General features: G+C 36.9%; 1 protein-coding gene across 14 annotated transcripts in view; it reads right to left on the bottom strand.

The window, feature by feature from the left end:
• The window catches only part of DMD (dystrophin), a 1,007,484-nt gene that overhangs the window by 793,948 nt on the left and 187,475 nt on the right, over positions 1 to 26,061 (bottom strand). For all 14 annotated transcript variants that reach the window (XM_021408144.1, XM_021408061.1, XM_021408111.1 and 11 more), the window contains exons 3-6: positions 19,207 to 19,299; positions 18,166 to 18,243; positions 15,219 to 15,311; positions 6,451 to 6,623 (exon numbers count right to left, since the gene is read on the bottom strand). In XM_021408144.1, coding sequence (XP_021263819.1) covers positions 6,451 to 6,623; positions 15,219 to 15,311; positions 18,166 to 18,243; positions 19,207 to 19,299 — 437 coding nt within the window. The remainder of the gene's footprint in view (positions 1 to 6,450; positions 6,624 to 15,218; positions 15,312 to 18,165; positions 18,244 to 19,206; positions 19,300 to 26,061) is intronic.

The following is a 26,061-nucleotide window of genomic DNA, read 5'->3' as shown; positions in this document are numbered from 1 at the left end:
CGGATCCTCCTTATATTCACTGAAGATCTTTCAAAACCAAAAAACAAGCCAACCAGCTCTCACTGAAAATATCAGATAAGAAAAATGAAAATATCCCCAATGACAGGATAGGGATAGGATTGTTTTTGTTTCATTAAGGCATGTAATTATTTCATTACTATCAACTGTCAAAGTAAAAGGAAGCATACTAGATGAGATTAGTGCTTCATGCTATGCTAGTATCTCCTCCCAGTTAATGGCCTTCAATCCTTCCGTATCTCAGGATTTTAAGGAATTTCTCAGTTGGAGACTCAATGTTTTGTGTACACTTTGTTATGGGAATTCAGCATGGCTATCCAAAACGGTTGTGTTTTGTGTTTTTTGTTTTCTCTCCAGCCTTGAGCTTTTTGCACCTGAATCACGTACAAAGGTAACTTAGGGTAGCCCTAAAGATGGGGAAGGGTGGGTCCAGAGGGGAAGATGCATGAGAAGCAGCTGAGGTCCCTGGGTGTGTTCAGCCCAGAGCAGAGTTGCTAAGGGGAGGCCTCCCTCACAGGGAGTGGAGGGGCAGTGCTGAGCTCTGCTCTCTGTTGACAGCGCCAGGGCCTGATGGAATGGCATGGAGCTGTGTCACGTGAGGGGCAGCTGGGGGTTAAGGAAAGGTTCTGCACCAGAGGGTGGTGGGCATGGAACAGGGTGCCCAGGACAGTGGGCACGGCCCCGAGTGCCAGAGTTCAAGGAGTGTTTGGGCAACACTCTCAGACATAGGGTCCAATTTTTGGGTAGTCCTGTGCGAAGCCAGGAGCTGGACTAAATGGTCCTTCTGGGTCCCTTCCAACCTGGTGTACTCTATGATTCTGTGATTCTATTAGTACTGCCTAGGAAGTTTTCAGAGGACAGATATAAAAAAATGTAACAGTGGTAGAAAGAGAAGATTGATCAAAGTATAGCAACTTTCCAATGTGCTTATTCCTTGACTTCAGTTATGGTGAATATAATGCTTTCCATACTGAAGCGTCTGTTCTCAAATATTTTACACAACCACGTATCTTGAATTAGGTTGAAATAGGTAAATACTATTCAGCATCTAAATTGAATTATACACGTAGAAAAGGATGCAAACATGATGTAAGACAGGCTGATGTGTTTTTTCTCCCCCTTTTGAAGACCAAATGGATGCGTGGAATTTATTGTTAGTTACACCCTCCGAGTGCATTAACATCAAAACCAAGAAGATGTAATACTATCTCCCATTTTTATCTACAGTTGCCTCCCTTTCCCCATACCACTCAGAAAAAACCATCCACAGTCAAAGTTGGTGCAACAAAAATGTGACAGAGGCTGTAAATTGATGTTGAACATGGAGGGTGTTGAAGGATAAATCAAAAATACAAAATTATTATAAACATAATACAGTTTATAAAGTTTTCTATTTTACAGCTTACATACATTTCCTTCAAAATTACTCTCAATTACCTGTTGTGAACTGGAAAAAGTAGAGTTTGCAAAACAGTTAATGTTCTCGAACTCACAGTTAAACAGCAAAACTAAAATTCCCCCCACACACACATACACAGTGTATGCAAGGTTTTCTGAAAGTAGAATGTTAATTAAATCTATTTCTAGCAAACTACAATTTAAAAACTTTGGCACTGAGACAATATTTCAGATGAAGCAATACACAGGACACAGTCAAGTGTTTATTTTGATGTAGTTATAAAAAAGGACTTGAAATATTTTTAGAAGAAAAATCTAACATCTAAAATCTAAAATAGTAGTGTGGCTTCGATACACCACAGGACTAACCACAGAATGTAGGAATTGATCCTAACAGCCTACTACTTTCTGCCAAAATACTATTCTTTGCACTTGAGTATAAAAATATTACGTAGCAATGTCTTTGAAAGCAAATGAAATGGGGCTGAGTTGAGAAGTGAAACTTTAATGTTTATATATTCTAAGAGACTGATTCCTATAGACATCATGAAGAAATAACTAACAACATCAGGGAAATCTTTCCTCACTTCTGAAGAGCAGGAGAATTGGAGAAACAAAAAATCAATCAAGGAAAACAAACAAGCTTAAATCAAAAGTGTTTCTGTTTAGGTGGGTTTTAATCCTAAGTACGTAAAACACAAAGTATTAATAAAGCATAGGATGTGTGAGATATGGGGTTTCATGTAGGTTGGTGCTCATCACCTTCTGTCAGGTTTACATTCAAACTGTCTGCTTTAAACATGAAGCCAAGATAGTCTGACACTTAAGAAGTAGGCACCTGCGTTTTAAATTGGCTAAAGTAACTGCCAAGGCTTCTTATAAAAGGCTTTTTATTCTTTTATAGGATAGAGGTAGATGAACAGTCAGAGTATATTAGCACACCTATTTTATTGATTGCATCTTGAATCTTGAAGGCCAATTCAGTGCTCCTGCATACTGAGCATGAAGTGCAACGTCACTCAAAATCAATACAGAGGACACACTAAGCAAGAGGTTCACCTGAAAAATGACTGACTCAGGACTGCAGAGAACATTGAGTCTTCCCCTGAGACATTCGCAGAATAACTTAGTGATCAGTAAAGTCCAGAAGAAGACAACTAGTGCATGTTGGAGTTAATGGAGACGTACCTCCAAGAATCTGAATGCATGCTTGTCATTTCCTAGAAGATTGCACTAATTCCTAGAAAAAACTTCAGCAGAGCGATTTCTTTTTACTTCCAATCAGGACAGGCTCACTATGTAGAATGCTATGCAAGATTTATGACAGCAAACACAAGATGAGTAAAAAAGATGTTTTGCTGCTGTGTTATAGTGAAACTGAATGAAATACATAAATTTCAATGAGTAGGAAATAAACGTTTACAACTAGTGAACTTTGCACTGAACAGAAGACAGCACTGGATAAGATATTATATACAGAAACTTGGAGAGTTGTCTAGGTAGTGCTGAGGTAGCTTAAGCAGGATTCAGGCACCTACCTGCATCCCCAGCCAAGGACTGCTAAATAAGAGCCTCTGTTTAGAGATCAAGAGCTCATTTTATAGAGCTGGACGGGATGGAATTTCTGATTACTGATTTCAGGCACCAGGTGATGTTAGGCAGTACTTTTGAGCAGGCAATTTGAGTATTTTAGTATCAGATACCTTGACTAGGAAACAGGAAGCCCAATATCGCTTCTAAGTGAAAAGACACATGACAACTTTGGCCTTCTGCTATACTGATTTGCTGAAAACTAAATCAGAATGGTTAAAATGTCAAAAAATACTACTGACTTTATACCTTCAGTCTACAATACTAATTAGCTATCCAATATTATTTCAGCATAACCATTTTCTAGCATTTTAAAAATATTTTCCTTTGGAGATATATCTAATTCCCAGAAGTATTCTGTAGCAAGAGGCAGCACTGTACCTCTCACTAAATGTAGTAGGAATCACCCGGTCCTTTCTGTATCACAGAGTTCCTATGTGACTTAAGAAACCTGGTGTTTCAGTTAAAAATATCATTTTCCCACTAAGTAAGGCTGTGTATAGACAATACTTTAGGATGACAAACAAGGTATTAATGACCAGAGAAAGTAGCTACCAAGCTGTAACACAGCATCCATGAACGTAATCATGGAGTTGGATCATTAGAAATGGACTTATTGATTCCCACAGGACAATTGCATTCTTACATTAATGTCCGTAAGAATGAAACTACCTATGAAATGAGAAAAGGAACAAATTAAAATGAGAAATGATCATCGATGGAAATGACCCAAAAAGTAGGTTAAGAGGGTGGGAGAAAAAAAACACATGAACATTTGAATCAAAGAGCAATGAAGAAGATAGTTATTGAAAACTAGTGACATAGTCTGTGCCTATATGATGAGGTAGAGGCTCTGTTTGACAGTACTGTTTCCCAAAGCATGCATTCTAAATGCATAATGCAGTTTTATTAGAATAAGATAAGGATGAATAGCAGCCCCAGTGTACCTTCCAGCCTTCTGAAGTATATCCAAATAGTTGGACTTGCACTTGGGCATATCATCATTATCGTACCACTTCAGTTGGACAGAGTCAAGAGATGAGAGAGTAGCTGACCTCTCAAAATAGTACATTCTCCATGAATACTGCCAGAAGCTAGTTTTTAATGTCTTCATGGTTTTAGGTATTTCCTGAAGCAAGACACACTTGCTGTATACTGAATGACATTTTCTGAAGAACTAATTAGTTGGACACATAATCAAAATATGTGAAATTTTCTGGTGACAGGTTTTTTTTGTTGCCGGAACAATCTGATACTACCCTGTTATTTATAAATGTCCTTCTAGAGACTTTATCACTAGACGCCAAGTTTCAACTGTTCATTTCACTGTGAAAGTCACCTATGACAAATAAAAGCACCTGGAGCATCTGCATAGGTATTCATTGCTTTACTTTGAAATTATTACTCAACAGTTTTTGTGGGAAAGCAAAAAACTACTTTAGGCCCTTAAAAAAAAGAAAAACAAGAGAAAATCTTCCCCTTACCTGAAACAAGTTATAGTACTTTATAGTGTTTTGTGAACTTTCATATAGAAAGAAAAATCAAAATGTCATGAAACCATCTAAAACATACCAGTTTCACAATCTATAATATATACATGAAATGAAGGGTAGCTTGTAATGATCATATTATTAACCCATTAAAACTCTTGGCAACTGCTAAAGAGTAACTTATATGAATAGTGATATGCACAGAGCCTAGAGATACATTCGTATTTGCTGCAACCTTGGGTAAGCAATCAGTTTTCACCTTCTGAGGGCTCACAGTATAGTGAAAATAGCACTCTATTTCCTGGAAGATCCAGGGACAGATTTTGTTGAACTGCATTAATTATTTCCCCCAAATAATAATAAATTTGCATTCTCATGAGCTTTCATCTAAAATTAATACAGTAAGATGTATGTATGATCAAAAAGAGAGAATACACATGCCTGTTCTAAAATTAATTAGCCTGAAGAAGGCTACATTCTTCTAAGGATGTAGCTAGTAATTAACTCTACAAATGAGTTATTAATAGACAAATCTAAACCAACACTTTGATATGACAAATGAAGAGCATTACTGACCATGCAATATCACCATTTTGAGTACTCATCTCAGTAGTAACAAATGTAATGTTAGCCACACATTTACCAAAGTAAAATGCATTTGTTTGAGAATGTCATGATCTTGTAATTATTATCTGCATGTATCTCATCAGCCTGTTAATGAGCTTTTTGTTATACAATTAAGTGGTTGATTTTCCTCGGCAAATTATCTCCAACAACAATCACCACTACAAAAGTAGGAGAGCTTTGTAGATGCAGCAAACTCTGAATGCAAAACATGAAGTTCTTAGACGCTCAGAGTCCAGTTAAAGATGAAATTCTCCAAGCACATTACCCAAGATACAGTTTAACAGTACATCGAAGAGGGTAGAACCATGGACTCCACTGGCAAAGTGGTATCACTGTGACAGCAGTGAACTTCATCAGACAGTTTCATTCAAAAACAGTTACATGACCTAGTGAAAATTCTGGAAATACCTGTAGATCTTCACTACTAAATTTGAAATACTTTTGGAAGTATTTTGCAAAATTTTATTTTAGGCTTTTAGCAACTAAAAAAATATTGCTTGACTTGTACTAATATTTTTACAATTCCAATTATCTGTTGCTAACTAGAACATATTCATACCTGCTCAAAAACTCAAATGACAGTCTGGAGCAGTCAGCCACCTTACAGGTCTATCCTCTTCAGGTGAGAGGTATAGAAGTATGAAAGGCAGATCAGGAGGCTTTCCACATTCAAAAATAAGTATTGCTTTGAAACCAGTAGTGCCAAGAACCCCACTCGCTAGACCTTTAAAATAGACTGGCTTGCATCTTTCCCTTAATCCAAGTATACAGAACCACCAGAGGACTTTGAGTCTCTAGAGATAAAGTTTCATATAGCACAGACCAGAACAAGTCAGCTACTAACAGAGGGAGAATACTCAAATCAGCTGGGGAACAACATAAAAGGTTTTGAAAACAAAGGCTACTTTGTCTAGCTCTGTCTCTTCAAGGCAATCCATACTTTCAATCCAGCAACTGTCAGAGGCTTTCAACAAGCACTACATTGTGCCTCTCTAGGTGCCTAAAGGAAAATGTTTTCCCTCTAGGTCAACCTCAAAGGTTTAATTTTGGATCTACTGCTTGCTTTTCTCAAAAGTTTCCAAGCCTGTGATCCTCTATCAGACTCTCAACTTGCTATACACTGAAATTCCAGGAAACGATCTGAGCTGAGCATCTTCACTTACACTGCAGGACAGCTCAGATCCTCTTCCTCTGCAAGAGGTTTTCAGTCTGAAACTGAATCTACCCAGTAGACAGCAAAAACCACATAACAGATACACCATCCTCAAGTCCTGTTAGAGCCTTCTGTTACAAGCTCACTGAAACAATAAGAAGTTAGTTTTCCTACCTGTGACTGTGAAGGAGTGCATTGAAAGCCAATCCATCAGACCAGCTACTGGTGAAATTGATAACATTGACCTGTGGGTAATTGCGAGTTGATTGACGGACCCAGCTCAGCAGAATCTTTTCACTGTTTGTCTGCTGCAGTCCAGCCATGATGTTTTTCATTACATCTTTGACCTGCAAAAAAAGCCAGAATCTCATCAATGACTGAACTTCCTCATTAAAAGATGAATCTTTTTTTTAACTCCCCAAACCCTCAATTGCCTAGATATAAGCACTGCAGAAAAACCTCCTAGGTAACCAAAGAACATACTTGGTGTCACAGTATAATGATAGCAGTCAAACTGGAATACCTAAAAACAACTGACACTGACTTGTCCACCATTGCCGATGCACTCAGTATAATCATCACTGTGTCACATGAAGTGCTCCATGAGGAAGCAGAGAAGGTATATTTGCATGCACTACTTATAGGAACAGAATGAATATGAAAGAAGCATTACTCTTGGTGGTTTTCTTTGCTCTGGAAATACATCCTTAGTTAATAGAACATGTTATAAGGAAGACTGATAAAATGATGAAAAACATTTTTCTTTCATTGACAAAGTTGAAATAAGTATAAAGGTGAAACAAATTAGAACAGTACAGAGCACAGTATTTTCAATTTCAGCATGTTAACTGTATTTGCATAGGTGTACCTGGATGAAAAGTGAGTTTCACTGCACATCTTAAAGGAATATTGTATATGTTTCATGTTTTGAATTTTTCTTTCAGGAATAGTTAATATTCCTCTTTCATGAGAGAAAGCTCACCTATCTCTAGTTATTACTTTACAGAGAGCAATTAATTCTGAGGGTTTCTAAAATATTTCCCTGGAGTTTGATACAGTGTAGCTGCTAATATATTTCTTAGGAATTTCTTTACCGGTGAAAGAGAAATTCATAATTTATTTTCTTGTAAAGTATTCCCTTTGAAATCATTGTGCTCTCTATATATCTTGGAAAGCATAGCAGCTTTTAAAAAATATTCTCTAAGATAAAATTTAACTATGAAGAAAGAGCTGTTTTTCCTTATTGACTCATCCAAAGTATTTCTTTATAATTCTCACTGGCATTGCTCAGCAATCAGTATCAGTCACAAAGCAACATCTAGTTAGTGCACTATTTCCTTTATGACAAGGATCGACCACATTCTAATAATAAACCTGTAATATAATACACAAGTTATAATCCCAAAGCATAATCAACTGAAAAACCCATAAATACTAAGGTACTGCAGAAAAACATTAGGTATCAGTTTATTATCCAATCTGGTAAGTTGCTTGCTTGTTTGACAGTAATCAATCCAATCACTTGAATCAATCAATTGAATGGAGATATGAATTACTAAAATAATCTCTTGCTTTCACATCTGAAATGCATACTATACTATCATTAATGCCATGAATTTTTCATTTTGAGACAGGTATAAAATTAACCTTGTAAGTTCTTAATTTGTGAGATGAGGACAGGAGAAGAAACTGATTCTCTCTGAAATTCTTGGGACGTATTCTTGCCTTTGATCTAAGACTGAAATTTGTATCAATGACAACGGTACAAATGTTGTTAGATAAGAATAACGGCATTGTATGGTTCCTCCAATTCTATACCAGAAAACAGAAAGTAAAGAGTTTGGGAAAATTAGTAAATATGCCATTTAGCGTTGCTTTATGTGTCTGTATGGGTATCCTTAATTTCTTTTTAATTTTTTCAGTCTTCATTATTGAGATTAGCCAAATTAGATTTATGTAATTCAGAAATAAGTGAGGAGATTCAAATCCTGTATTTCCACACAAAAAAGACTTCCTAACTACAAAAATATAAATGTTTGTTTTTCATGAATCCAGGTGCTAAAAAGAAGAAAAGATTCTCATGCAATATTTATTATAGCACGCTTAAACACCATGAAAGCCTACAAAATATTCAGATTGTGGTAATGGAGAAACATCCATGCTACAGTTCCATTGTTCACTTTGGATTTTTATCGTCTCATTGTGTTCACGAGTACAGGTGTATCTGAATATAAGAAGTAAACCATAATATTAGAAAAATACAACATTCTTATTATAGGATAGCTGAATGTATGCAAAAACAAGAATTAAAAATATAAGAATTAAAAATACAAAAGTTTTTAACAAAGAAAAAATCAAATGTCTGCACTGACGTTAACATAACAGAAAGTATCGATGAATTATGAGCACTGTGAAACTGTAAGTTTGCCATAAAATAAAGCAATAGGCTGCCAAGGAGGTAACTATTCAGATGAATCCAGGCAAAGTCTTGATTTTTTTGCTTTTGATTTAAAGAGAAGCAGCCTGAAGTTTTCCATTTCTTTCTACTTTGGAGTAAACAGCTTCAAACTCATCTTGTTGAGTTTAATATTCTGACAGCAGATAAAGATTTACTCTAATTTTCCCGCATTTCTCTGCAGAAGACTGCTAAATTTATGATTTTTTGCTGTCTCCTGGGGAACTGCAGGCATTTAAAGTAACAAAGTAAAAGGGCCTGATCTCATCCTGAAGGTTAGATTGCTTCCTATTCAGTGAGAAACAGCGATTAATTCCCCTTCTGAAGCTGGAAGCCTCCTTGTTTTCCTGAGCACTTCTATCCCCTCAGTCCCTCTGGGCTGGCAGCAGCACCCTGCACTGCTGCAGGTGCTGAACGAGCTGCAAGTGAGATGGCTTGGCCCTGAGGCAAGTCAGCAGCTGAATGGGAAAGAGCAGGCTGGCACTGAGGTTAGAAGGAAACTTTTTGAAGGCTTAATCAGTTAAGATACCCTCTTCAGAAAGAGCAGTACTTAGGGATGTGTGTGTGTCAGCCTGAAGAGCTTTTGGACAGATTCCACCCTGAAATAAGCTGCCTCAGCATCCAGGCTCAAAAACTACACCCATTTCAAAGCACCTAGCAGTTATGCCTCTTGCAGGCAGTTGACCTCTGATATTCATTTATTTGCTACCGCTCCTTTCTAATGCCATACATCCTCACAGGAAACAAAGCTTTAAGGCATAGGAAACTCGAACTGGTGGAGATCAGAAATACTTGCTCTTCCTGGGGGATGGCCCTATACTATTGTGATAAGAAAAATTGCTTTTGAATAAAAAGGGGGAAAGGGCTGCATAAACACCACCACAAGTAACTTCCAACATGTTGAAGTGCCAAATGAAAAGCTATGAACAGAACGGGCACACTACCTCTCATCATGCAGGGAAACACTGAGGCACCTACGTCTGAGGCACGAGGGAGGGGAGAGACCATCTCCAGAATTGAAAGGAGCTGGCCCTGCCACTTTTCCCGCCAGGGATGCCTCCTCCATTCCTTGCTGTTGCCAGGTAAATGTGCCACCTTCAGGGAGACTTGTTGAGGGGATGTGTATGCAGCTTGCCTTGGAGTCTTGAGGCGCCCATCCCAGCTTGAGGCACCTCACAACTGGGCATAGCTGTGGACTAGGTTTTGAGAAGGCTGAAAGTGAAGGAAGGGGATAAGATGGCAGACAGAACAGTCGCAAGAGAAAGCATGACCCAGGGGCCTGGAGTCTGAGGAATGTAAAGGTCGAGGACTCCAAGGTACTAAGAGCTAAAAAGCCCTTTAACTTTGGATGGCATGGAAAGCATCTGGCACCGGGTGCGAAAGGGCAGTCAAAACCAGCGCATCTGTGCCTGGCCCACTGCTGCAGAGGACTTCTGATCTATTCACTGGACTTCCGGGAAGCCCTGGAGCCTGTGTGTGGGGACATGGTATCTAGGAACACTGCACATCTGCAACAAAAACACAGGTGCGTAACATTTAACTGGAATGGTACATAGATTCAGTATGCCAGCCACTGGAAGACAGGAAGGGAAGTAGGACAGAACTTCAAATGTTACTCATGAAGTTAAGGCTTTTTCATTTTGCTCAGTCAAACGGGGGCCTGGCAGCTCCTGACAGAATGATTTAGTATTTTTTACCTACTATATTTCAGGTATTCTGACTGCATGGATTGCTTTTTTATAGCCAGAATCCCCTCAACTCTTTCAAAGCACATTTTTAAGAACTCCTTTTTAAAGAACATTTTCATAGATGTTTAAGATGCCCATCAAAGCAGGGGATGTTCTTTGCTCATTGATTTGAGGTGGAATGATAGGACTGTTAGTATTTCATTTCCACCACTATATTTCAAAGTAAAATGGTAATTCCAATTAAAGTACAGGTTCTGCAATAAGTGCACAAGAAGTCTGATACTGTCAATAGCTCTGCAAAGAAGGCTAAGTGGAATATATCTCTCTGGAATATTTTCCTCATGCATATAACTATTACTTTGCTCTTTTTCAGGATTTTCTTTGTGACTTTTACAAAAGATATTTATTAGGTTTGGTTTTTCATTCCATTTATGAAAATAGGTTTGCTCTTAAAAAAGAAAAAGCATTGCACACTGACATATAGAATCTTTTTCTCAAGAGAGATATTCATTGTCAAGTGCAACAATTCAGGAATTAATGGTATTGTTTTCTTTTTGTTTAAATGTTAATTGAGCAGTGAGGCTGAGATCACAGAACTGTGAGGAAGAGGGCAGCAGCTTCAAAGAAATAGAAATCCTAATGGATTCAGTACCACAAAGAGCTCAGGCAGTAGGTGCTCAACTCAGAACCCTGGTTCAATTTGAGTGAAACTTTTAATAATAATTTGAAAAACAGGCTGGATGAGAAAGGACATAATCACCACAGGGGATAGAGGAAGCCACAAGATCTCTACTGAATGGAAATGAGAGTGGCAAGAATGAGACAAATCTTTTCTGCTGCAATGCCTCCACAACTGAGAATGCTGATACCTACTCCAACTAGCACTGAAGCACTTTTCTTTTCATGAACGTTTCTTCTTTCGCTTCTCTCTCTCTCTTTTACATTTTACACAAAGAGCCTGACATTTTTGTAAGAGGTGGTCCTGTTGTCATATATAATTGTAGTTCTATCCTAATGTCAGCCTGGTTGCAGGATGTGAAACTGAAAAAAGCTTTTTGCCTGTTCATCTGCAGAAAAAATATTTAACTGCCACACAACTCATATCTGTTTTTTTGCATGCAGGCAAGTGTACTTCATCTAGGTGACTCTTCTCAGTACTGAAAACGCTTGGAATTATAAAGGGAATGAATTTGCAAGAGCAGGATTGCATCATCAAGCACAAACTGCAACAATATTATACATAGAAACAAGCACTTAGTGTATATAGATTTTTTTTGTCCTCGTACATACAGCAGACTTGATATAAATCATCGGCAAAGGGATGTTTCACTCAACTGTAAAGAACTGGCAGAAAACTTTGGTGGCCCTGAGTCTGTAATCTGGTCTTAACAACAGCTTGTCATATTTCCAGCTGCCTAGTGACAAGAACCATCTGTGAAAGAGAAAATGGTACGAAGAGGAAGAAGCAACCCATTCTTAAGAAACTTACAGACTTGTTTCACCAGAAGCATTGTACAAGTGTAAAACACTACCAACTTAAGAACAGAGCAGAACAATCACAAACATTCTGGATTCATGCAAATCACTTCAAAACTTGGAAGAAAAAATGGAAAAGAACAAAGATTTTTTTCCACAGTAGTGTAAATAAACAAATTTACTTTTAACTGTTTCAGTCCTTTGAGGGAAAAATGCAGCAAACTAACATCTCCTGAGTCTTACTTAAAAAGAGAAAAGCCTATGCACAAATCTGGCTTTATATTTCTTTTATTTATTCATTATTCAACACCAACCACACTATCATGTAATAATATCTTCTTGCAAAATGCAGCTTTATCTACTGTTTAGAATAGAAACTGATATTCAGTTCTATCCAAACTGATTTATAAAATTTTGAATAAAAGGACAAATTCAGAATATGCAGGTCACTTCCTCTCAGCAATCCATAGACAGATTGACATGGAACACATAAAGTATAGACTAAACATCAGCTGAATAATGAATATGCAAGAAAGTGTCACATTATTAATCCCTGCTTTGGAAATATGATCCCTGGACTTTTTATACACAGATAGTTCAGCTGATGCCACTGGCATCATCACAGTCACTAGACTCTCGACAGAGCTTGAAATGAAGAACCTATATACTGCAACCAAGCACAGGTGTCCTAAGCTCATGTGCTGGTCATTAAAAACCTCACCAAACTGTACCAGAGAACATGTATCTTTTGTGTATGTGGCAAGTATGCCTTAAGAGGAATGCTGAGAAACGGTGAAAGAAAAATTAGTGAGTACTAATAATACTAAGGCACATCTTTAACACTTCTTCTCAGGTAAAAAAGGGGAAAAATCAAAATATGAATTTTAACACGACTACTCATCTCAGTCCAGAATTCATATAAATTAAAGCACAGTGATTCCAGGATAATTGGTAAAAGATGCACAGCTAGGTTTCATTTTCCATCTGCTCTTAGTAAGTAATTTAGAACAGTGTTATGCAATTAAACTAAAAATATTGGGAAGTGAGACAGAGATAGAAGTGATTTAACAGTTTGCAGCTTTTCTCCATTGTTTTCATTACTACTTATCCTGTAAAATTAGTCAAGAATTGTTCCCTACTGCAGTGAATTATACACATGTGATTTTTTGATAGGAGTGTTTCGTTTTTAATAAAAACTACTTTAGGTTCTGTTTCCCATTATCTTTTCTTGTAATGTTAAGTAAACTCATAGATTATCACTTAGGGACATGAACCAGCACAAATGGACAGACTGTTAACCTAGACTCATACAAACACACAGACTTACAGCATCCAGATGCTAATTCTTTCCAAATGTTAATTTTACTGCTGTCTCAGACTTCGTTTTCCTAAGTGTTCTCATCTAACATGGTTTTTACACCTATAACATAATCCCTTCTGTCTCTCTAAAGTGAAAAGAAGTCGAATGACCAATATCTGCTTCAATTAGTTGTTAGGAAAGCAACTTTTTAGGGTTTTAAAATAATTCTTGGAAAGACAGGTCTGCTGTGGAAAGCACGAAATATGATTATTTAATTAAAAGAAAAGACTCCCATCTACAAGAAGGAGGATCTGGGGAACTACAGGTCTATCAGCCTGACCTTGGTGCCAGGAAAGGCTACAGAGAAGATCATCTTGAGTGAGAGCACACGGCATGTGCGGGACAACCAGGGGATTAGGCCCAGCCAGCATGGGTTTATGAAAGGCAGGTCCTGCTTGACCAACCTCATCTCCTTCTATGATCGAGTAACCTGCCTAATGGATGAGTGAAAGACTGTTGGCATAGTCTACCTAGACTTCAGCAAAGCCTTTGACACTGCCTCCCCCAGTATTCTCCTGGGGAAGCTGGCAGCCTGTGGCTTGGACAGGTACGCTCTTTACTGGGTAAAGAACTGGCTGGATGGCTGGGCCCAGAGAGTGGTGGTGAATGGAGTTAAATCCAGCTGGTGATCAGTCACAAGCAGTGTTCCCCAGGAGTTGGTATCGCAGCCTATCCTGTTTAATATCTTTACTGATAACCTGGACAAGGGGATTGAGTGCACCTCAGTCACTTTGCAGATGACACCAAGTTGGGAGGAAGTGTTGATCTGCCTGGGTGTAGGAAGGTCCTTCAGAAGGATCTGGACAGGTTGGATTGCTGGGCTGAGGCCAATGGGATGAAGTTCAACAAGACCAAGTTCTGGCTCCACTCTTTGAAAACAACAACCCCAGGCAACATTACAGGCTTGGGGCAGATTGGCTGGAAGACTATGTGGAAGAAATGGACCTGGGAGCATGGGCAATGCTCAGGTGAACATGAGCCATCAGTGTGCCCAGGTGGCCAAGAAGACCAGTGGCATCCTGGCATGTAGTAGAAATAATGTAGCCATCAGGAGCAGGGAGGAGATTGTCTCCCTGTACTCAGCCCTGATGAGGACACACTTCCAGTGCTGTGTTCAGTTTTGGGCCCCTCAGTACAAGAAACACATGGAGGGCCTGGTCCAGAGAAGGGCAACAAAGCTGGTGAGTGGACTGGAGCACAAGTCTTATGAGGAGCGGCTGAGGGAACTGGGATTGTTTAGTCTGGAGAAGAGGAGGCTCAGGGGAGACTTCATTGCTCTCTACAACTGCCTGAAAGGAGGTTGTGACAAGGTGGATGTCAGCTTCTTCTCACACGTAATTAGCAACAGGACTAGGGGGAATGGTCTCAAGTTGCGCCAGGAGATGTTCAGATTGAATGTTAGGAAAAATTTGTTCTCTGAAAGAGTAGTCAGGTGCTGGAACAGGCTGCCCAGGGAGGTAGTTGAGTCACTGTCCCTGGAGGTGTTCAAGAAACATTTAGATTTTGTACTTAGGGACATGGTTCAGTGGGGAAATACTGGTAGTAGGTGGACAGTTGGACTAGGTGATCTTGGAGGTCTTTTCCAACGTTGGTGATGCTATGATTTTATGATTCTATCATTCAGGTTATAAGATTCTTAAAGGAAAAGTGATTATGGAAGCTATATATCCATGTTGGTTTTGTGTATTCATTTTTCTTACAATAACTGTTTTATATATTCTCTTGCAATGTCTGGCTGTGAAATTATAGTCAGAACAGCTGCTGCTGAAACCTACTATATCTTCTTAAGATACTTAATATCCTAGATGATACATAAACAGACCCATAAAACCTGCTGATTTAGGAGCTTGCATTGCTTACAGTGTCAATGTTTATTTAGTAGTTTGAGGCTGGATAGTAATGGAATTAAGGCAAGTATAAGAATAAAAATATATCACAGAAAATATGCTGTGGTGCCACTCACCTGCCAGTGGAGGATTATATTCCAGATCAAACCAAGGGTCAGTTTATGATTGCCATCCACAATGTCTGAGCTCCCAATATTTACCAAATCAACCTATTAAAAAAATAAGAAAAAATTGTATTAGATTAATAGCAAGTATGAGAAGTTGTTGTTATTTTCATACATTTGGTAATTAACTTTTTTGGGGGAGAGGGAGAGGCAGGGACAGGCTAGGATAAATCTTGCATTTGGTTTCTGCTGTTTATTAAATATCCAACTTATATTTTATAAATGACACAGATAATGTGCTGGAAAAAACCAAGCAATGATCTAGAGCTCCAATTATTCCAGCTGTGAAAACAAAGAATTAAAAGTAATAGTTAATAATAACTTAAAAATCTTTTATAATAAGGTTCTACAATCACAAATCAGAAAACCAAAGGTTGACACAGAAGAGCTCCTGCATTATTCTCCTTACCACCTTATGTATAATACTTTGGTGAAAGCAACACATATATCTAGGCTCTGCAAGAACCTACAAGAATTAAGATACTATTCTACATATTTATATTAAAATAGAACTAATTGTGTCTTTTTAAAATTCTACAATTCTACGAATTCCTTGCAGAAGGCAAGGCAGGATTTATTTTAGAGTACAGAAAAACCCATGACTGTTATCTAAACATGTCTTTTTCTGTATTTCTTTGTTTAGCAATGTCATTTTCCACAATTACATTATGCATTTCTAACTGCATAATGCATCAGCATTTGTCAGCCTGGAATATTCTTTCTTCCATGTGTGAAATGATCCTTTACCCTCTCCCACTTTTTATGCTATCTAAAAAAAGAATGCCAAATTCAGAATTGGGAGAGAATTGGAAACTATGATTCTGAAATTTACATCCTCACTGTTTCATAGAAGTAGTTTTTCATGGTCGGAACTAATATTTATAGAATAGAGTACCTTGTTTCTTTACAAATTACAGTCTTCATATGTCTATTATACACCTGAAGTTATTTAAAGTTACATCTGTACAATGACTAAAGTTTTGCACACCAAAAACAAGTCTTACCTTCAGTACTTATGGTCATTTTTACTAATCACATACGAAGCAGGCACTTTGTCAAGAGCTTGAAAACCTTTCTTTAACAATTTACACTTTTTTTTTTTCTTTCTTACTAAAATAACGTATTAGTTGCTATTCATTCTAGTCAACAGTGTCTTGGAACACTTCCCAAGTGGAACTTCATATCCTAAATGTCAGTGGGGTCCATATTGCAAGTGATCCATATTACGGTATCAGCTACACGTTCTACATGTCAAATCCTCTGCCTGTATTTAGAAATGGAATCTTTGTCACAGAGACTACATCTGTTTAACTGAAATAGAAGAACACTTTCCAGTCTCCTTTAGTTTTGTCTGAGTTCACATTCAAACAATTCTCTGCCTGTATACTAGGAAAAAATACCATAGGAAAAAACATCAAAATCTGTAAAACTGATTGATTGGAAGTGGTGGCATTTTTCAATCCAGATGAGTGTGCAGTCTCAGAGCAAGGATGGCAAACATCACTAATAGTCACAGGCTTTAAACAGTGTTAGAACTGTTGATTTTGCATTTCTGAAGTTCTACAGAAATCACAGATGATTTTGAAGGTTGAGGAAGCTATTTCAAAAGCAGATCTTTTAGTTTCATACTGATCTCATCAAAAATATTTTGCACAGCTTTTATGATCTTCATTTTATGGATACATTGGCTTCACGGAATACATACACTACTTTGTAAAAGGATGCAGTTTGGTCTGTGTTGTTCAATCAGTGCTTTGTTTTCTTTCTACATTTGAAAGGGATTATCCTGGAAACCGAATGAAGAGCACATTAACGGATTTAGCAGATATTTATTAAATGTTTTAAAGAATATTTACTCTGAAAATGTGTAACGTGAAGATGTGTAATGTGAAAATGTGTTCAATAAAAATCTTTTTTGCATATTGTGAAATGTATGGCTGATTTTTTCAACAATGTCAAATATCGCAGATTGTGAAGAATTAGAAGCTTTGCCTCCTATTTATTTACATTAAATTTCATTTAAAAAATGCTAGAGGTCTTCATGACAGACTTATAAGGTCACTTTCATTTATGCACAAATCTCTAGATAGATAAGCATTACCTTGGATTTATAAAATCAATGACTTTATTCAGCAGCTGAAGTCAAGCATGTTTAGTGACCTACTGCAGCTATCAAGAAATCCAATATCATATGCAGCACAGAATACATTATCACTGTTCCATCACATCTTACAGTTAAGTTTAAGAGAATGTTATAGTTTATTTGAATTTATTCTTGAGGAGGAGGTACGGTATAATTAGTTGGCCACTGAAAATGACTGCTAAAGTTATGGGCCCATTAGAATGCTTGCACAACAAAGATTTTACTAGAATATTTACTCTAAAATGATGCACAAGATTCTGGCCTGAAAAGTCAAACTTGGCAAATTAGAATGGAAAGCAGTTTTTATGTGAATGGTTTCCTTAATGTTATGGATCCTAAGGAACAGTTATCAGTGAAAATTTAGAAAAAATATTGCTTATTTTAAAAAAAAAAAAACCCTCAATTTTTTGGACTTCTTAATTTTTAGAGATCTGTGAGTGTTTATTTTTTCAGGTAGTACCTCTTAACCAGCTAAGGATGACTTATTGTAATTAACTTTTTAAAAAGTATATTAAGCACCATGCATTACCATAAAATTGTGCATGTTGATCAGTCTTCAAATAGCATTCATTATGGATATATTATTCAAACATTTGCTGGCACTGAATTTTACTCTTTGAAATACATTCCATTCTACAGCTGAACCTCTAAGTATCCATGTCACATTAACAAAACTGCCTTGATTCCAGAAATATTATTCTTTAGTCCAGCACGCACTCCGTAGGATGCTCTGACCCTAGCCAACCGATTACTTACATTATTTCTCTGCAAAATCTGTAGTGCTTTGTTGACGTTGTTCAGAGCATGAACTCTTGTGGAGCCCTTTTCTTTTGCCTATAAATAAAATAAAATAAAATTGACCATCCAGAATCAGAAAACGAAATACACTATATATAATACAAATTTTATATTACACCCACAGTTTCATATTTCATAAGTTTATGACAATACCAGTGAGGGTATTACAATACATTGTCCATATGCACCTTCTTGATACAAAATAAAGGCAACTGTGAAACAAACTGGATCCATAGTTGGAAGCTAATTTGGTATCTTGACATTTTTCAGTGAATGAATCATTGAAATGCATATAAAAATAGATAATTTCAGACTGTTCATATTCTGATTATTTTCTGCTTCATAGCACAATTCAGGAACATCACTATATCAACCAAACAGATAAGTACCAGATTGTTTAATATTTATTTACAAGTATAGCCTCCCTGGACTTAACTCTCAGCCTGTTTCATTACTCTTTTATGAGAAAGTTTCAAAGGAAGATTCCAAACTCACAGAACGCAAACAGGAACTCAAGAGACAGTAGTCAAAATTATGTTTGATATGTTGCTTTACAATTTAGAGGTTTATAAGAGCAAGCTAGTCTGTTTTTTTAGATGTGTATTACTTCAATATGTGAACAATGAATATGACATTTATTAGCAAAATGTTCTAATTCTATACATTAAATAATATTATGTTTGGTAAAACATGTCTACTGGTGCATAATTTCTGAATTACAGCTAAAAACACAAATACATAAATGAATCAAGTCTCATCCTTGTTTCTCTTTACCAGTATATGCATACAGCATATTTGAGCATTTTAATGTTACATATAACCCTATCAAAGAATTCCTGTCAAATACAGGGCTCAGTTGTAGTGTTTCCTCAATTTCAAATTAAAATTAAAGATACTGTTAACATACGGCCTCATCAATGGGGGAAATCAACTGATAGTATATGACAACTGTTGTAACATCATGTCTTCAATACAGAGCAGTAACATTAATACACATACAATTTTTTGGCCTGTAAGGCATTCCAGGAGCTCCAGGAGTTTTCGTCCATCTCGAAAATCACTAAAAAGATCTTCAATGCAACGTCTTCCACACTGAAATGTAACAAAGGCTTTAGTTAGTTCAAAATCAACACAAGAATCAGCATTACTAAAATACGGCATCCGACTATGAAAGATGAAAAAGCCACCATCATGAAAAATTGTGTATTCTATTTGTGTAATAATACTGTGCAAATCTAATTAAATAATAAATACAAGAAATATGGTGCAATGTAAAGGAAAAAATATCTTACAGTGGAACTTGTAGGATTCTTTCACATACATCCATGTTGTAACAGAGTTCTACTGAGTAAGAGAAATTGCTGACGCTTATTTTAAGTACTTATGGCAAGCAATGCATCTTTAATTCCCTCTTAAACTACTGATATCATAGGTTTAATATGAGCCATTGTTGTGCTCATGCAGCCAAGAGGGCAAAAAAACACGCTTTGCATTAAACACAGCATATTCAGCTGGTCAAGAGAGGTAATTCTCCCCTCATATTTAGTATTGGTGTGGCCTCACTCTGATTATTATGTGCAGTTCTGGGCTTCACCATATGAAAAGAACATTAAGGTCCTTGAAAATGCCCAGAGGAGGACACCAAAACTTATAACAGCGCTGAAGGTATGTCCTGCGAGGGGAAGCTCAGGGCATTGGGCTGTTCAGTCTGGAGAAGAGCAGGCTGAGAGGCGACCTCACTGCTCTCTGCAGCTCCCTGAGAAGGGAAAGCAGAGGCAGGTACAGAGCTCTGTTCCTGCCAATGACAGGACAGGAATGGCACAAAGCTATGCCAGGTACAGGTCAGATGGGCATTTACTGGATGGTGAAATACTGGAACAGGTTTCCTAGTGCGGTGGTTGAAGCCCCAGTCTTGTCCGTATTCAATAAGCATTTGCATTATGTTCTTAGTAATATGCTTTAACTTTTGGCTAGCCCTCAGGTGGTCAGCTATTTGGACTCGATGATCTCTGAAGATCTCTTCCAGTTGAACTATTTCCTTTTGTTCTGTTTTGTTCTATTTTCTTCTATTCTATTTGTAAGAAAGTATTGCAGAACCAATAATTTGCATATACCATTAATCAAACAATTAAGCCAGAACTAAATATTAATGAAGCTTGAACACAAACTGGACTTGTCAATTAGGGTTCACTTCAGGAGAAAAATAAGAAAAATAATTTGACAAAGGCCAGAAAGATATACCAAGCTGAAATGTCTAACAGTCTCTCTTTCAAGTGCTAAAAGCAAACTTGGAATTATGCAAAGAAAGCAAGTCATAGGCTTATTCTAATGAGGGTCTGACAAATGTCTATGCTGATAGGACATACTTGGAATTATACTGAATCAGGGCCTCATTACTGTGAGTGGCTACAAGACAATTCATATTTCTACATATCACCAGCAAAAGAAAAAGAAACAATGCGACACTGGTAAAAGATGATTTACTCTTTCTATCATTAGGTTAAGTTTCTGAGCCGATATTTGGACTAATAAATTAGATTTTAACAATACAGTACTATAAATTTGTACAGCTCAGTCATTTTGTAAATTTAATATGCACCTATACCTTCTGAAAATAAAATTGTTTGCATGAGCTCTACTGAGAACCGCAATAAAAAACAGTGATCATTTTGTAGAGTGTCAAGTAGCTTCACCGGTCCATGTTATTTCTAATTTGTTAAGTTTCGCAGATGCTTTGATTCATTTGGCAGGAAACTTCTGTAATTTGATTTGCAAGAATCAACACCATGGTGACCATGCTGAACTGCGCATCTTTCTCTTTTACTACAAAGCAGCGTAGAATTGGGAATCCATATTACATGGAAAACATTTGCTTTTCTGTTAAGAGAGTTGTTTTGGCATGCGCTACAATACTAGCTGGGAATTTTGTAAGAAATGTATTATTTTTTTTCAGAAAATGTCAGTTTCTTCAGAAAGCTTCTAAAACAGAATGGAATTAAGAACAGTTTCCAGCGCTAGACTCATTTTTTTTCCCCTCAATCAATCAGTATTTACATGTACAGCACAAATTATAGTGAACTAATAAGACTGAAAGCTTACTATGATAAATAGCTTTACTAAAATGTTTCCAATGACACGAACATCACATGCCTGGTCAATTCATGCACAGTATTCCTGAAGTTGTATATTACTTTTTCAATAAAGCACAAATTTAAAATGCTGACATTTGATTAAACTGGAGAGATGTTACTTTGTTCCCTAATTTTGCAGAATTGAACTAATTTTTGCAGAGGAAAGGAACAAGACCTATGCACTTTTAAGGGAACATTTTAGCATTCTTTAGAAAGTTCAAGTGATCAATAGACACTTCTGTAATACCCTGGAAGAATCATGCCCCTAATGTTACTGAATCATTCTGAGAATATGAGCAGGACAGCAGGGCATTTTGGTAACAGAATATAATTATAACTGTCATAAGGGAAAAATAGAATTGGCCTTCATAACTGCCAGTCTGTCTTCCATTTTATAGCTTCAAACTATTCACAAAGTTTAGGTTGAAATCCATCTAGGACAGACGAAAATTCTACTTGACAAAATAATGTGGGATATTTTTTTCCTTTCAGAAAGGAAATAAAGACATAGCATGGTAGCAGCTGCAGCAAGACATTTTAATTACAAATATATCACAAATAAACCTTAGAACAAAAGTTACCATTGATTTTTGAGGGTCTCGGAAGTATACTTTCTATTAATCAGCAACTAAAAATACCTTAAGACACTCTAGGCTGCTGTCACACATCTCATCCTTACCCTTAAGAGGGCTGTGATTTTTCTGGCAATAGGGTAATTAAATCTTTGTGCTCAATAGATTGAATGTCTTCAGTGGATTGACACTGCAGTAAGTCTTCAGAAACAAAGGGCTCACAGAAGCATCAAATAAATTCATTGTATTTTCAAGGTCATTGAAAAGTGTGTTTTAAGTCACATGTAGCTTCATAAACAACTAAAAAATAACCACAGCTAGGCCTAGGCCTGTATTATAAATTCTTGATGATAGCCTTGCTTAAAATTTTAAGTTGTGAACTATAACTGCTGCCCTTCACCTGCAGAGGAATTTAAATGTTTACAAGAATCTCCTGTGCACTTTATACGCATGATGATTTGTCATATTCCCTGTATTACAAACATAAATACATATATTAAACGTACAAAACTGTTGTAGGCTGAAATGCTGAATCATACTTAGATTTTCCCCATATACACTGACAATGGACAGGTGGGGGAAAAGAGAGAGGGTACAGGACAGAGGAAGGACTGCAGCTACTGTGCATGAGGCACAGCAGCCCGACTGGCAGCAATTGGAAACTAGAGATAATTGTACAGTTTAACTCAGTATATAATCTACAACATTAGTTATATAGATTAGCAAAGCAATCTGAATCTCTCTCTTCCTTACTTGCATATTTTAGGGAGTCTGACTATTAATGGAGACATCTGGGGGTTTGGAGGAAGGAATGAAAAGGACAATGAGAAACAATAAATGGAATAAAGAGAGAATAATCGTTAAACTGTTTTTTTTGTGGTTTTTTTTTTTTTTTTTTTTAAGTGAAAGAAACAGTGAAGGCTTTCCAGAAGTAAGACTAACAAAAAAAATCTAAAAGGAACTAGAATCTTTATGACTAGAAAGACTCTGGAGATTTAAATACACAGCAGTGTTTTACGTATTATTTAACCTACTATCTTTGTGTTGAATAAAGGTCAAAACAGACAATTCTCTTGGCTTAGCTGATATGGTCGGTTGGCAGAAACTGCTGATCTTTACATAACATAAGAAGACCCGAACGAAATCCAAGGGATTTATTCTAATAAGAAAAACACAAAAGAATGTGATGCAGAAGGGAAGATAAGATTCCTATTTTATTATGGATGAAATTAAACTCCCAACTTAAATGAAGACAGAGGAGAGCTCTGACTAGAATTCTGAACGTACATACGTTGCTTCACATGGAGGAAAAAACTCTCTCTTACCCTGGCAAACTGCAAAATCCTTAATCTAACAATTATTGGGCAATGTACAGTTAATATCTCAGGAAAACACGGCCATTTGCAGTATTACCTTCCAAAACATATTATAAGGGAATGTGTACTTAAGAGTACTGCATGCATTAACTCAGCCACATGTACACAGTCTATAATACTCTCAGTATTAATTAGACTGAAATAACATTCAAAATGTGCCAGTTATTTTCTAAACTCAGACAGCAACTAAATCAATTCCATGACAAAGAACATTACTGAAAAAGGCAAAAGCAGATAGAAAGGAGAGAAAAGAGAAAATCAGGAAACAGACTGAAAGCAAGGGTCAAGAGATGAATGCTGAAAATTGAAAAATTTTGATTCTGTATATATTTAAAAATCATAAAATGTTGAGTTCTATCCTATTAATCTCACTACCGTCTAATTTTGGTGACAATTTGTTTTTGTGTTCTTCTTTCCAAAGACCGTATCAGATCTGCTTCTCCCCATGTAAATTTAACAAATTGTCATAAAGAGATTTAATCATGTTATTCCTCACATGCATTATGGAAGAAGTTAATATTAAAGGAATTATTGCATGAGAATATGGTATTCTGTGAAAAGCTCTCTGTTCCGTGCTACGTGCCAGCTAGTAATTATGAAAGTGATACAGAAAAGAATACCAAATAATTGAAAGATAACTTGTACAGAGAGGATACAAAGACATCTGTTGATTAACACTGTCTCTTCTGTTACTCAGTGTTCAAAAACTGTTAAGTCAAAGCTCTAAAAATTCTGAGATTTGTGTAAAACTATTGGCAAACATTACTTCTTAGAATAAGTTTGCATAAATAAATTAGCATAGACAAATTCTATACAAAGGGAAACTAAAGGGAAATAAAAGGGAAGAGAAAGGGAAAGGGGAAAGGAAGGAAGAAGAAAGGAAAGAAGGAGAAAGAAGAGAGGAAAAGGATTATGAACAAGTCAAACTCGAATTTTCTCTCACAGGCTATCAGGGTAGAAATGTACTTCCACTTCCTGGGTCTCAAACTCTCAAAATTTCAAGTAACAAGTTCATAATGACGACTCCAGCAAAATACATAACAACAGAAGATGATAACATAGCTATTATTTAAGGTTCTTTAACATGAATGCATTTTTTTTTATTATAAAAAATGCCATATAATATACAACTTATTTTTCAGGAAAATTACAGAGGGTAAAACTTGGCTGAGGAAGAGATCTCAGATCTTCTGTTTTCTACGTATTTAGATAGCTCTTTTTGTACGAGGGCAGCCTAGATTCTAAGAGGATTATTACAGCAAGACAAGTTGGAAGCTATTTTTTAGGCATTTCACAGTATTACTGGCTTATTACTATCAGTTCATCTGGGAAACTTAGCAACAGAAAGTATCAACAGATAAGAGATAGACTGAATAAATTAAAGGAGAATTTGACATTGTAAAGACAGAGAATTCAAGGTTAGGCATGACGACAAAAGATTTAAGATTATGTTAGGCTTTAATAGGAAAAATCTGGTCAGAATAAAGCTAATGAATGCAAAAGTCCTTCAGACTCCTAGGACAGTGAAGTAACTGAGACCTTACGTGGGACAAAGCCTGTACCTCCAGGAGGGGCACGGAAACCAGGCTGCGGTAGCCAGAAGGGCACTATGGTGCCCTGGTGTGCCATGCTATGGGAAAAGAGACAGAGGTGCCCTGCAGTTTGGCCATGACCTCAGGATGCTGAATAGTGAAACCAAAACGAAGACAAGATGCTGCCCAGGAAAACAGGACACAGGCCAAAGGGCTTCAAGTAACACTCAAGTCATTTTCTCTTCAGTTTGTAAACATGTAAATTTTTTTGAAGGACGTCAGGAAGAAAGAAATTAAAGCTCAGTTGGCTTACAAATATTACCCTTAGCAAGACTTTAAGAATCAGCCTTTTCTTGCAGTCAATATGTTTGATGCCTCACTCTGTGAAACAATAAAGGAAAGCTATTGAGCTAATCTCAACAGGTCTTTTGAGTCATTTTTAATAAAAAAGGGATTATTAATACTTGCTCTTGCTCTGATAAATATATTACAGGTTGAATTTCTTTCCCAGACACATTCATTTATGGTTTGTTCAGTTCTGCTGGGAAGTTCCATGAAACTGACTGACATTTCCTTTCACTGATGCTGGATTACTATTAAAGCATCAAAAGATATTGTTCCCGTCTTCTGGAGGGAAGAACAATGCATCGGGCACAGTTTAATTAGGCCACAGCTTTACAGGCTCATGGGAAACCGAGCTGAGCAGTTACTTGAGCAGCGTGAGCTGTTGTTCCCCCCTTCATCCTTCTCTTCTGATAGAAAGCAGAGGCCTTTCCTTCTTCCGCAGTTGAAACGCTATACCAGCCAGTACTGCAAACTTCACCCTTACACAGGGATGAAGATCTTACTAATTGTCTGAAGGAAAGTTTCATCCCCGTATACTAACAATTGTGTGTTGCCACCTCACTCTCCTGGTACTTCTGTTCAGTTCTTCAGGTTATTTCCCCCTCAACACATGCAGTCACTGCACTTCTGTAGTGTCATTGCAGAGAAGGGTACGCACATATCCTTAAGTTTCTGAAGAACACCTTGTTATTTCCGTTTTAAGATACATCATAAAACCTCACTGTAGGAGCTATGCATATCCAAAACAGGAAATACAGACATAAAACCAGACATAATTATGCTAGTATAGTTAATCATTGGTTTTCTCTATATTAATTGCAAACTAAAGAAAAAGCAAATAAATTTATCATAGTATCCAAAATCTTGTCTGCTTTTTGAGACAAATGGCAACCACTCT

This window comes from Numida meleagris, chromosome 1, assembly GCF_002078875.1.
Source record: "Numida meleagris isolate 19003 breed g44 Domestic line chromosome 1, NumMel1.0, whole genome shotgun sequence".
Classification (NCBI taxonomy): domain Eukaryota; kingdom Metazoa; phylum Chordata; class Aves; order Galliformes; family Numididae; genus Numida; species Numida meleagris.
This window is presented reverse-complemented; position numbering and strand designations above follow the sequence as displayed.